The sequence below is a fragment of the Lynx canadensis genome, chromosome D1 (genome assembly GCF_007474595.2).
Source record: "Lynx canadensis isolate LIC74 chromosome D1, mLynCan4.pri.v2, whole genome shotgun sequence".
Lineage (NCBI taxonomy): Eukaryota > Metazoa > Chordata > Mammalia > Carnivora > Felidae > Lynx > Lynx canadensis.
In genome coordinates this window covers 38,012,119-38,025,804 of record NC_044312.2, presented here as the reverse complement: position 1 = coordinate 38,025,804, position 13,686 = coordinate 38,012,119, and the positions used below count along the sequence as shown (strand labels likewise).

Sequence of the window (13,686 nt, the reverse complement as noted above, 5' to 3'; positions counted from 1 at the left end):
TTAATTCCACCACGTGTCAAACTTTAAAAGTATGTTCTTATTAAAGAAAGCCTAATTTAAAACACTGCAGATTTATTAAAAAAAAAAAAAGTGATTTGTTTAAAAATTTTTGTATGAAAGAGGGGCAGAGAAAAAAGGGGGGGTGGGTGGGAAAAAATGCAGGAAAAAAATTATTTTTTTGTTTTTTTAAATTAAATAAGTTCACTGCAAAGTGAAAAGCAAATGAGGCAAAGAGAACACACTCTACAATTATTCACGAGGAAGCATGATTCAATTTACAAAGGCTGAATTTGTGCTCAATTTTTTGGAAACACATGTACTGGATTTTATCTGTATCTGACTTTTTCCACAACAAGGTGGGCTAAAAATGAAAAATACAAAGAGAAATGCACATGGATAAATACAAGTTTGAGATGTCTAGTACAGTTCCACACGTCCTCTAATTTCCCTTTCTTTACTGGCGCAGAAGCAACAAATCTTGTTTCAGTAAGAAATCCTTACAGAAGCTCTCACATTCACCTCTGGACCAAGTAACACACTACCCTTTCAGGCAAGTGTCACCTGTAGTAGAAACTTATGCAATGTGATTTTAGATTTTAACGAAATTGGATTAGCTTTTCAAAGCACGGTGTTGCTTATACTTATTTAGAAGCTGTTACAAAGGAGTTTAAAAGGATTAAGGCAGGGATAAATGGTTGAGGTTCTGTGGAGAACTCAGAGCCTAGAGGTTAATCAACTTCAGATCATCTGTGAATGATGATTTCCATCACTTCCTCACCAAGCCCTTCACCTCGTGAGTAGAGCCGCACTGCGATCAGGCAGAGAACAGCACGCAGCTGTCTCCGGTTAGGGTCCACCTATAATTAACTAGCTCACTCCTACCTTATGGCCAGTAAAGGTATACACACTGAAAGTAAAATATCAATCCGCTAAGAAAATTGGGGAGAGGGGGAGATCAGATTTTTATTACAAAAGCCTCATTTTCTGATTATTCAGAAGGCAATGTTCATGTATTAAGGAAGTAATATTGAAAGCTGTTATGTGTGGGGCGCCTGGGGCGCAGTCGGTTAAGCGTCCGACTTCAGCCAGGTCACGATCTCACGGTCCGTGAGTTCGAGCCCCGCGTCAGGCTCTGGGCTGATGGCTCGGAGCCTGGAGCCTGTTTCCGATTCTGTGTCTCCTCTCTCTCTCTGCCCCTCCCCCGTTCATGCTCTGTCTCTCTCTGTCCCAAAAATAAATAAAAAACGTTGAAAAAAAAAAGCTGTTATTGCTACCTCAAAAAATGTATTAAAGACATTCCTTGTTACTTAAGAAAATCTCACTGCACATTCGAAAAGAGCAGCCAAGTCTTGGAAGGATAGTCTCTCTGGGTAATGTGCTGTACAGGAATATGACCAACCTGAGACCGCGTAAGGACAACACTGAGCTGTGTGCCTTTAAGCACAGGACTTAATTCATCTCTTCTGAATTAGCAGATTTCTCACTGGCCAAAACAGAGTAATAATATCTGTCTCACAGGATTGTTGTGAAAGTTAAATGAGATGAGGCATGTATACATATTATCAGTAGCAAGCTGGATGTTCTCAAGTATTAGAAGCACCTCCTTTTTCCCATCCCACCTCTGAAAAGAGCACACACCTAAAATTGGGCCGCATTTTTTAAATTTTTTTTTTTCAACGTTTATTTATTTTGGGACAGAGAGAGACAGAGCATGAACGGGGGGGGGCAGAGAGAGAGGGAGACACAGAGTCGGAAACACGGCTCCAGGCTCTGAGCCATCAGCCCAGAGCCTGACGCGGGGCTCGAACTCACGGAGCGCGAGATCGTGACCTGGCTGAAGTCGGACGCTTAACCGACTGCGCCATCCAGGCGCCCCATGGGCTGCATTTTTTAAAGGATACTAACATTTGATGTAATGTTAATCATTCTTCTCCCTCCCCACCTGAAAAGAAGACTAACAACTAAACATATCTTTCAAACTGAGGGAACAGGGGGGACACCTGCATGGCTCAGTCAGTTGAGCATCCGACTTTGGCTCAGGTCATGATCTCATGGTTCATGACTTCAAGCCCCACATCAAGCTTGCTGCTGTCAGTGCAGAACCGGCTTCAGATCCTCTGTCCCCGCCTGCCCCTCCCCTGTTTGCACTCTCTCAAAATAAACAAAAACATTACAACAACAACAACAACAAAACTGAGGGAATAGGGTAACAGGCAGCCTACACACTACTATGGAAAGTACAGTTCATTCATCTCATAAAAATTCTGAGGGACCCTCTAACTGTGAAAGACGCTAAATTCATAAGGCACTAATGGAGATAATTCCTACTGTCATGAAGGTGATGTATAAATTCAAAAGATACCCTTGGTACCCCATAGTACTGAGAAAGTCAATAATTCAGGACATTTTTGTGTCTACGGTTAAATCTGAAGGGAAAACAGGCATAAAATAAGCCTACTCCAGACAGATGTGCATATGTGATCACCCTATCCACAATATTACCTCCAAATAAAATGCATGCAAATGAGCTTTTGCTTCAGAAAGAAAATAAAAGAGCTTTGTTCCTTTTTGGCAAATTATAAAATGAAACAAGGAAGTAAGCACACCTAGTGCCCAGATTTTGGTTTCCAATACCATTCTCCAACAAAGAAACCTGGGCTCCTTGACAAATGGATAATTTTAGGAAATATCAAGATGAGCCTGGAGCATCCTGTAGTGCTTCCTTAGTAAACTAGAACAGCTCAGAACAAAAGAAGAAATAAACATGATGGGAATATGTCAAAGGGACACAAGATCTGACTGAAATAACTCCTAATTTGGAGCTGGAACAATTGGAGCAACAAAGTAGTACTGAACTGCAATTCAAAATATACAATAGAAGGGCGCTTGGGTGGCTCAGTCAGCTAAGCGTCCAGCTTCGGTTCAGGTCATGATCTCATGGTTTGTGGGTTTGAGCCCTGTATCGGATTCTGTGCTGACAGCTCAGAGCCTGGAGCCTGCTTCAGATGCTGGGTCTCCTATCTCTGCCCCTCCCCGACTCGTGCTCTCTCTCTCTCTCTCTCTCAGAAATAAACATTAAAAAAAATCAAAAAATTTAAAAAAATATATATATATATATATACAATAGATATCCACGAGTCTATACTGATATAAATGATTGCATAAAGCAATAAATGAGAGAAAAGAGACAAATCTCCATGTAGAAGAATTATGAAAAATATGTAGATGTTCCACTGACAACAAGGTGGGCTTAAATGTGGGCTGTGCATAGCACTTCGTTCCAAAGAGTATAGTATAAAAAGAAGAGAAAAGAAAAAGTATTTTGCAAAGAAAATCCTAACTAACACTACCTCCAACAAGTGATTAAGGTTAACATCAACAGTGATAAATCACATTGATAGCATGTACCCTTGATATGATGTGATGAAAATGGCTCTTTACCTCTGTGGTCTTCTTTCCCAAAAGACATAACCCCAGTCTAATAGTGGATAAAATATCAAACATTCCACAGAACACCTGAGTGCTCTTTAAAACTGTCAGGATCATCAAAAACAAAGTCTAAAAACCTGTCTCACCCAGGAGATACCTAAGGAGACATGACTAACTAAATGTAATGTGATATCCTAGATGGGATCCTAAAACAAAAATAAGAAAACTAGGTACAAACTAAGGGTATTTGGAAAATGTATGGACGTTAGTTAATAACAATGTTTCAACACTGGTTCATTATTTTTGACAGATGTACCATACAAGTGTATTACTCATAGGGGACACGGAGTGTCAAGTATATAGGAATTCCACACTATCTCTGAAATTTTTCTGTAAATCCAAAACTGCTCTAAATTTTAAGAAGTATCTAAAAAGAATAAGAAATAAATTACATTTAACATACAGATTAACATTATGACCCTCATTTGTTCCAATGTAAGTCAGTCACTCTTATTTATAATACATATGGTGTGTGAGGAAATGACAGGGGACCTGTCTGCAAAGAAGCTGACAGCAGAGGCCATCTGTCAGCATCCTGTGAAGCGATGCAATTCACATATGTACCCACTCAAGTAGTTTAACTAAATCCTCACAAGAACACACAAATGGTTTATTCGGAACCATGTATTTGTATTTTATTTCAGGCAAGAAACAGCAGGTAGAATGTAATATTAATAATGTTAAGTATATCAAGAAGCCTAAGTGACATTTCTCCCATTTCTGAGTTCTTTACCAGTCACAATACAAGTTAAAAACAAAGGGTGTTTTTAACTAATACAATCTGCCTAGAAGTTGGCCAAAAAAATTCAAAATTATCAAGAGGCCTATAGGCCCACAGTGGATTTGCATTAACATAATGAATAAACAAAAGTTAGGTGTGTATGTCTGTGTGTGTGTGTGTGTGTGTGTGTGTGTGTGTGTGTATGTATATATATATATATATAAAACACATGTATTTTTAAATAGCAAATAAGGACAGGGAATGATGGATTTATATCCCGCATTATTAATGATGAACCCTGCCTTAAATGTATGTTATGTGTCAAAATAATAGAATATTATGAAGCCTTCATAATTAGCACAATAAATATCCAGATTATAAAGATAAATCTCTATTATTTTTAGTGATATTTAAAGTCATGTCATACTCAAGCTATTATTTTCTGACATTTCACAAAAGATAGATAAGGACAAATAAGCAGTAGTCTTTACAGACGTTTATAACCTACATTCTTACATTTGTAGGATTCTGTTCTGAAAGTGAAATATAAGGAAAAGATACAGTATCAGTATATGCTCACCAACAAATGACTTCATTAATGTAAACAATGTTCTCATTAAAATTGGGAAGTATAACCACTGGGAAAGCAGCCACTTGATCGGAATAAAAAGATTCTAAGCATTAAGGGACGGCACTGCACATGAAATTCATTTGCTCTATCATTCATAGATAAACAGTTGTAGAAAAGCAGATGAATCCAAAAACGTACAAAATGCTACGGGATATCACTGATGTGATTAATTTCATAGCAACAAGACCCTGAACAAATCGAAGAGTATTTAAACTATAGCGAGATGTGTAGCAACTATCGCATAATATTTAAGTGACTTAGCTCCAGAACTGGACTACATGAGCTAGAATATTAGCCACAGAATTTATTAGCGATGAGACTTTGGACATGTTATTTATCTCTCTGAGCTATTATTACCTGCAGAATGATAATGAAAATAGTCTCTACCTCACAGAATTGAAAGAAGTATTACAAGAGACATTTCATTACAGCATTTAGAAGGACACTTGGCATATGGTAAGTACTCAATAAAATGTTAGCTATTATTGGCCAATCAGCAAGGGAGTAATCGTGACAATCTTTTATACCACAACAAAATCCACTAAGTATCTTTTGGCAAAGAACTAAAAAGTTATCAAATGTAGAAATAAATTATACATTTTTGTTTGGCAAATAAATAAGACTTCCAAATCTGCTGGGCTGCTCTGGGATATTTTATAAAGCCTGACGTCTTGGGAGGCTGCTCCATCAAGACCTCCTGTGTACTTAGTGCGAGGCTATACTCATAGTGTTGGCAACAAACAGCTAACAAGACACATCAAAACATAAAAGCAGCATACATACCCTCAAATCAGGAGAAAAGTTTTCTGCAGAAGTTGAAATGGAATCCGATGATACAACAGAAGCCGATTTTGTATGCACTGAATTCTCTGAATGAGAAGTGGAAGCACTACAAAATACAAAAGCACAGTGTTTGAAAAACATACTTGAAAAAGGGGAGCTCTAAAACATGATTTCAGAAATTTTACTAATTATTACTCCATTATGTATTAAAACTTTCATTGCCAACCTGTCCTACATTGCCTATTCAATCTTATCTCCGAATACTGGTAAATTACAAACTCTCCATACCTGCAGGGTTAAGTATTCTTACCACACTTCCTCTGAACAGACTTCCCTGGTACTCCCAAATAAACTCGGGGCTAATTCTTTCTTTTCATTCAACCATCCATTCACTCATCCAATAAACACTCACTGAATGATCCAATGTGCAAAACCATTACACCAGGCACTAGGATCTGGAGATAAATATATAATCCTCATGTTCACGAAGTTCACAAGCTGTGGCAAAGACAAATAAGTAAATGGTGCGTGGTGATAAGAACACCGGCCACTGTGAAACTGAATAAAGGAAGCCTCATTTAAAATGGAGTCGGGAGGCCAGAAGGTGGAACTCTCGTGCCCTACCACTCCTTGCAGCCCTCTGAATTCCCAACAGAAGAAGCCTATCCTTTACCACCCCAGTAGGAGGAAGATGATCTCCTTGCCTGGCAACAGCCCAGCCAAAGAGTGATTGTCACAAGTAGGCCAATCAAAGACACTACACTTCAAAACCCAGTTTACTCCAGTGGACTCTCTGTTTATAACAGCCCCTCCTGTTTGGAACAGCCCCTCCTAAAGCCCCCTTTTCCATATAAAAGAGCATTCATTCCTCTCCTTTGTTCTCTGGACTTGCCTATGGTTTTGCCATAACTTGCATGTCTCAAACTGCAATTCTCTGTCATTTCTGAATAAACCCATTTTGCTGGAAATATAACTGATAGTTTTACCTTCGAGGTTAACACATTACAAACACAAAGAGAGAGACAGAAACGGGGAAAATGGGACAAAGGAGAAGGAGGAACCTAACTTTACTCAGGAAGATCAGGGAAGATGTGACAGAGGAGATGTTATTGAAAGAAAGGAAATTGCCAAGCTGAAAAACAAGTAAGGGAATTCCAAAAACATACAAAAACAAAAAGCACTGCAAAGGTGTAGAATAATCAAAGAACACAGAACACTCTGAGAAACTACAAAGAGTTCAGCAGGGCTGGATAAGCAGAACAGAAGCTAAAGACAAAAAGAGGAGCTTGTCTTTGCACCTTTTACCTTACCACTAAATCAAATTCTATGCTTTAAACAAGCCTATCTACTTCTTCCATTACCTTAAGTAATCACGCTCTACTTTTATTCTCCAACTGTATACTGACCTAAGGCATATACATTTTCCTACATTTTAATCACCCCAAAAGGGAGAGCTGGGTCTTCCTTTTCCACGAAATCTACTTCAGTGCCTATGTATACTGTTAACATGTATTATGTTCGTTAAATTCCAAAACACAGTGAAAATATACCTATGCCAAAAACTGAATGATTCACATCATTTCCTCTTACCACTAAAAGAAAGTTAAAATTATTCAAAGTAAGAAAAACCAATGGTGGAGAAATTTCAGGCACTTTGAACTGAAGCTTAAGTTCTGATAAAAAATATATTTTCTCAAGCTTCACTCCCAACATACTAAAAGTCTTTCTCACACCAAAAGTAAAAATTTTTTCATTAGATTTTGATAAAAGAATCCATCTTGAGATTGTGATACTTAAAAAACACATTTGGGGTGCCTGAGTGGCTCAGTCAGTTAAGCATTGGACTCGAATTCAGCTCAGGTCATGATCTCATAGTTCCTGAGTTCGAGCCCCACATCAGGCTCCGTGCTGACAGTGGGGAGCCACTTATGATTCTCTCTTCCTCTCTCTCTGCCCCTCCCCTGCTTGCACGTGAACACACACTCTGTGTCTCGAAAGAAACTTTAAAAAATCGTTTTTGTTTTAAAATTTGTCCACCATAAACCTGCCTTTAAGTACATTATTTATACAATGGGAAAATCATCTCCTCCAAAAGAAACTGTCACTTCATTTTTTACTGTTATTTTTTTAAGCCTTACTGAGGCATGATTGTGAAATAGTGTAGGTACAATGCCTTAATATGTACAACATGATGTGACGTATGTATACACTGTGAGATGAGTACCACAATCAAGCTAATTTCAACATTCATCACCTCACACAGTTACCTTTTTTGTGTGTATAGAGAATTTGAGATCTATCCTTTTGGCAATTTCAAGTAAACAATACAATATTCCTCACAATGGTCACCAGGCTATACATGAGGTCCCTGAACTATTCCACTGTATATCTAAACGTTGTCCCTTTGCTCAGAATCTCCCCATTTCCCCCTAACAGATAGATACATGGTTTGAAAATATTTTCTTACATCCTTTACGTCACTTTTCATTTTGTTGTTTCCTTTGATGTAGAGAAACTGTTTAATTGGATATAATCCTGCTAGTTTACTTTTGCTTTTGTTGCCTGTGCTAGTGGTGTCAAATCCAAGAAACCATTCTCCAGACCAATGCCAAGGAGCCTTTCCCCTGTTTTCCTCTTGGAGTTTTACAGATTCAGGCCTTATAATTAAACGTTTGGTCCATTTGGGGTTGATTTTTATGTATCGTGCAATATCAGGGTCCAATTTCATTCTTTTGCCTGTGGATACCCATTTTTAGCAAAATGACTATACATTTTTGGCACCCTTTTCAAAGATAAGTTGACTGTACGTGTATGGTTTTATTTCTGGGCTCTCTATCCAGCTCTACTGGTCAATGTATCTATTTTTTTAATGCCAGTACCATACTGTTTTGATAACCATAGCTTTGTAGTACAGTTTGAAGATAGGAAGTATGATGGCTCCAGCTTTACTCTTCATGCTGAAGACTGCTTTAGCTATTTTGGGGCTTTGTGGTTACACACTGATTTCAGGCTATCAAAATGCTGCTGGAATTTTTATAGAGAAAATAGAAAATAGAAATTTTTTATAGAAAATACTACTGACTCTGTAGATCACTTTGGTTAGCATGAACATTTTAAGATAATTCTTCTAATCCATTACACCAGGATAACTTTCCATTGATTTGTGTCTCCAATTTCTTCCATCACAGTTTTATAGTGTTCTTTGTACAAGTCTTTAACCTCTTGGTTGAATTTTTTCCTAAGTATTTTACTCTTTTTGATGCTGCTGAAATGGAACTGTTTTCTTAATTTCTCTTTTGGAGAGTTTATTGTTAGTAAATAGAAACCCAACGGAATTCTGCATGTTGATTTTCTATCCTATAACTTTCCTGAATCTGCTTATTAGTTCTAACGTTTTTTTCGTAGAGCTTTTACAGTTCTCCACGTATAAGATCATGCCATCTGCAAAACACTTTTGTATATTTATACAATGTGAAAATCATCTCTCCCAAAAGAAATCCATTTAAATGTATTAAAAACGGTATTCCAGTGGAAGCACTTCATAATATTTTTTTTTCAAATGCAAACATATATTTATTTTATTAACTATTTCAAGGTATGATTTGTGGTTGTTATTTATTTACACCCAAGAACCTATAATATTACACAAAGGAGCAGCCATAAGAAATTCTATTATCTAGTTTTTTATAATGTAAGGAAAGAGAAATTGACAGACTGAGAATGTTTTCTTCCTTTCCTCCTCTTTTATTTTTTTGTTGTTGTAGCCAACTTCTGATTAATTAAATACCATCTGTATTAAAGTAACAGGTAAAATAATCAAACTTTGGCACAGTACTTTGAGAGATACGATTTGTTGCCTACTCCATGTACATACGAACCTCTGTTTTTCCTGACTTTGATGAGGGCAGTATGTGCCCAGCCCAACATAACAAGCTTCCTTTGGGCTCCCTCCTGACTAGGAGAACCATGGGACACAATTTTGGTCAGTGAATTTAAGAAGAACCATGCTAATGGTTATGGAAACCTTTTATTTTCTTAATAAAGGAGAGCAGAAACAGCAGGGTAGTCCTGAACCTTTCCCATTTTGTCTTGCCTGGAGCAAGAATGTAAAGGCTGGAAATACTGCAGCCATCTTGTAAACATGACCAACATGCTGGCCTGCTGAGAACAAGGAGCCAAACAACGGGAAGAACAGAAAGTCCTCATAGTATCACTGAGCAGCGGAATCCACACCAACTCCCTACTTGTGTAATTTTGTCATGTAAAAAAAATGAAGCTCAATTTCTTAAATCACTGCAATGGAGTTTTATATTCTATACAGCCAAATACAATTCTAAATGATATAGCAACACCTCATAAAGTCTATTTTGGCCAAGTTCAAATGTGTACTACTTCTTATGCATAGTTGACCTGAGAGAACAGACAAAATAAAGGCAATAAGCCAATCTGGAACTACGGGTAGTATATTACTCAGAAAAAATCATTCTGACAGAGAAGATATAATAGCATGTCCCACTAAGAAAGCAAATGGTTCTTTAAAGCCAAAGCATGAAGCAAATAAATCTAAGGGAAATAAAATAACAAAAAAAAAAAATAAGTTCTGCAACTAATAACTTGTAGTCTCGGATTCAAAGAATCAGTCTTTCAAGCAAACGTGTGGCAAACAGCTTTTAATTATTAACTTCTTTCAGAGAAGATACTATGATGCACAATGTTATATGTAAAGCAGCACTGATGTGTACTTCAATATAACCAGTTTACAAAAGGTTTCAATCCCCAGGCAAGTAATGAGAGGCTGGAGGAGACCACAGTAGGGTATATATCCTAGTGCTGTTCTTGTGATTATGGCACACACGTGCACGCACACGCACACACACGCCCCAGAACCATTAAAAGTTCTCTTGGTATAAACAGGAAGTGCTGCCCTTTACGGCTACTCAGACTGAAGGCAGCCACAAATACCCTAGAATGCAGAGCTCTATTTTCAGTTAGCTTTTCTTCGTCAGATGGGTTCTACGAGTGCTTCTGACCGTCAAGGGCCACTGGTATAATACAATCTAACGACCACTACTCTTTTCCACTGCTCCTTTGCTCCATATTGAAGTCCAACTTTCTTTGTGTATCTTTTATGAGCCGTTCCACAAACAAGCTCTTTATTTCCCTGAATTCATGTCTTTGCTCACACTATTCCAAAACAGAACGTCTCTTTGTCCCCATCTCTTTATTAACATCCTACCTGCTCTTTAAGACCCAGTTGAAAAGCAAGCTTTCCAAGAAGTCTTCCCCTGGTGTTCCAGCTGGAACTAAAGTCCCATTCCTCTACACTTTCACAGACTTCTGCCTCTACTCTATAATCACACCTAACACTTTCCACATTAGACTAGAGTTCTTTGGTTATGTGGCCATCTCTTTCTTAAATTATAAGCTGCTAGAGGATAAGAATCTTGTAACTGGCAAGGCATCTGAACTCGGAGCAAAGACTGCAGTCTGCTAACCTCATCAAGTAACCACCACCACCACTTTAGTCCTCGGTTTTCCTAGGCCCGCAAACTTCACTGCAGTCTGCCCGAACATTCTTGCCGCCCCTGTCAGCCTGAGCCTCTCTTCAAAAATGCCAGGTCTTCTGGACTATGTGCTTCCTCTGTCCATTCTCCCGGCTCAGGTCTTCTTTCAGCTACTAACGCTTCCTAACCTTTGTACCAGAATCTGTATCCCAGAGCGACTTGATTGCCTCACATCCTCAATAGAATTCTCCCTCCTTCTCTGTGCCCCAGCTGACACCTCCTCCCGGGAACCCACCGCCCTGCAGCCTTTTCTAGACACTCTTCCCCCACATCTAACAAACCCGAAGGTGAAACCAGCACTTTCCCAGCTCCACTCCCATGTTTCTCCACTAGTATTACCTCTCCACCTTCCTATGTAAAAGGCTTCTTCTGAGGTTCCTGGCATTTGGCTATACAGCTTCCTTATTACTGTCACCCACCTACCTTTTCATTACTCCTCGTCACTCACTAAGAACTTTTTTTCAGTTGCCTTACTTCCTCTTCTTCAGAGCTTCTCTCTGCTGCAAAGCCATCATCATGGGAATTTCAAGGTCCACAAGGATAAACCAGCGACAACCTGTCTCGAAACTCCTCAGTTCCTACATCCCTCACCCACATTCCCACTTTAGCAATGCACTTCTCTCGTCACACCCTGGACTTCATCATTTCTGGGAACTACGCAGTCTTGGTAATCTTAAACACAAGGAAACCAATCTCTCTCCACAGACTGATGGTATCCTTTCCAGAAATCTCACTTTCTTAACTTTCCCTTCATCTAATCTTCAACACAATGGGGACAACTCATCCCTCAACCCCTCCATTTGTCATTATCATTCATGCTTTTTTGCTCTCCTTTTTGCCTCTCGCTTGCCTCCCCATCCAACCTAAAATGTATAGCAATATTTTAAAATCTCTTTGGCAAACATTCAGCACCTTATATCCTATCCGTTGGCCATCACTGCTCTGTTAATCCCTAAATTTGAATCAATATAATGATCTGTCTTCGCCTGTGCTAAAGCTTGGCTACTAATAGAAGAAATCTTCAAACTGGGGCCCCTTAGGACATGAGTGCTCAGCAGTGCTCAGCAACCCATCACATCCAATCAATCCGAAGTTGTATACAGTCTACCTCCCTATCATCTCAAATGCATCCGTTTTTCCATCCTAATTTTTACTCTTTTAATTCAACATCTCTTACCTGGACTATAGCAAATCACCTGTCTCATTTCTCCTATACACCCAAATATCATCCCAAACGAATACCAAAGTGACCTTTCAAAACTGGAGATTTGATCGTATCATTCCCCAACTTAAATTTGCAGTGATTCTTCAATCCCTCCCAAATCGAGCCCAAACTCCTTAACATAACACTTGAAGTCTTCCATGATCTGGCCCTTGTTCTATATAACCAGCTATAGCTTTTATTCATCTGAAGTCATTGGAATGGCTTGCAGATTCCCTGTATTTTCTAGCAATTTCATACCTCTGTCTTTTGCTAATCCTGCTGACATTACCTGCAATGGCCTCCATGCACTTCCATGCCCACTTTGCCCCCATTCATCTCCCTTACTGTACACTGTATGTATTTTGATCATAAGACCTGTATACTTTATTGCATTTACTCACTTACAAGCTCCTCTCAGATACTTTTGTTATTGTATACTATTCCAAGATTCTTTCTTTAGCACAGATCGTTTCTCCTCTTCCTTGCTCTCAATAAACATGTAAAGTGTCTGAAAAAGAATATCTGGCACATGTAAGTGTTGGTTATTGTTATTTATGACAAAGGAATATCACTGTACATGTAACATGTATTATCCCCAAGTCAGATTAGTGAATAAATACATTCGTAATGGCAAAGTGCTGGGTCACCTCTCATTAATACTATTCCAGCTGTGACATATTACAAGTGAGAATATAAATTCCCCCAGTGACTGTAACCAAAGATTTGCTAAGGGAGTAAAATAGCAGGAACTAACATTAAAGACCTGGTATTTACAAAATAAGAAATTATTTCTCTTGGACACTGTTATGCTAAAGTATTTTAAAAAATGAATATTACCATCGCTATAGAAGCACACGCGTTGACACTGTGAATGCCATTTAAAAATGAAGCCTGTCATCACTCAGGACTGAATGGTGCCCCCACCCCAAATTCTTATGTTGAAGTTTTAACCCCTGGTGTGACTGTAATTGGAGATAGGGCTTTTCAGGAGGTAATTAAGTTAAATGAGATCATAATGGTGGGGTCCTATTCTCTTAAGATTGGTGGCCTTATAAGAAGAGAAAGAGAGAAGGCTTGCATCCCTCACCTGCCTCAGTCTTTCCCCTCCCCCACCCCATCCCCAAACAATAAATGCACTGAGGAAAGGAGGAAAGGCCATGCAAGGACATAGCAAGAAGACAGCCACCTGTAAGCCAGTCAAAGAAGGCCCTCATCAGGACTGAATCATCTAGCAACTTGATCTTGGACTTCCCAGCCACCAGAACTGAGAGAAATAAATTACTGTGATTTAAGC

At 38.7% G+C, this 13,686-nt stretch overlaps 1 protein-coding gene across 5 annotated transcripts in view; it reads right to left on the bottom strand.

The window, feature by feature from the left end:
* Nucleotides 1-13,686, bottom strand: part of MTMR2 (myotubularin related protein 2) — a 119,117-nt gene that overhangs the window by 72,897 nt on the left and 32,534 nt on the right. For all 5 annotated transcript variants that reach the window (XM_030330836.1, XM_030330838.2, XM_030330841.1 and 2 more), the window contains one exon: nucleotides 5,625-5,730. In XM_030330836.1, coding sequence (XP_030186696.1) covers nucleotides 5,625-5,730 — 106 coding nt within the window. The remainder of the gene's footprint in view (nucleotides 1-5,624; nucleotides 5,731-13,686) is intronic.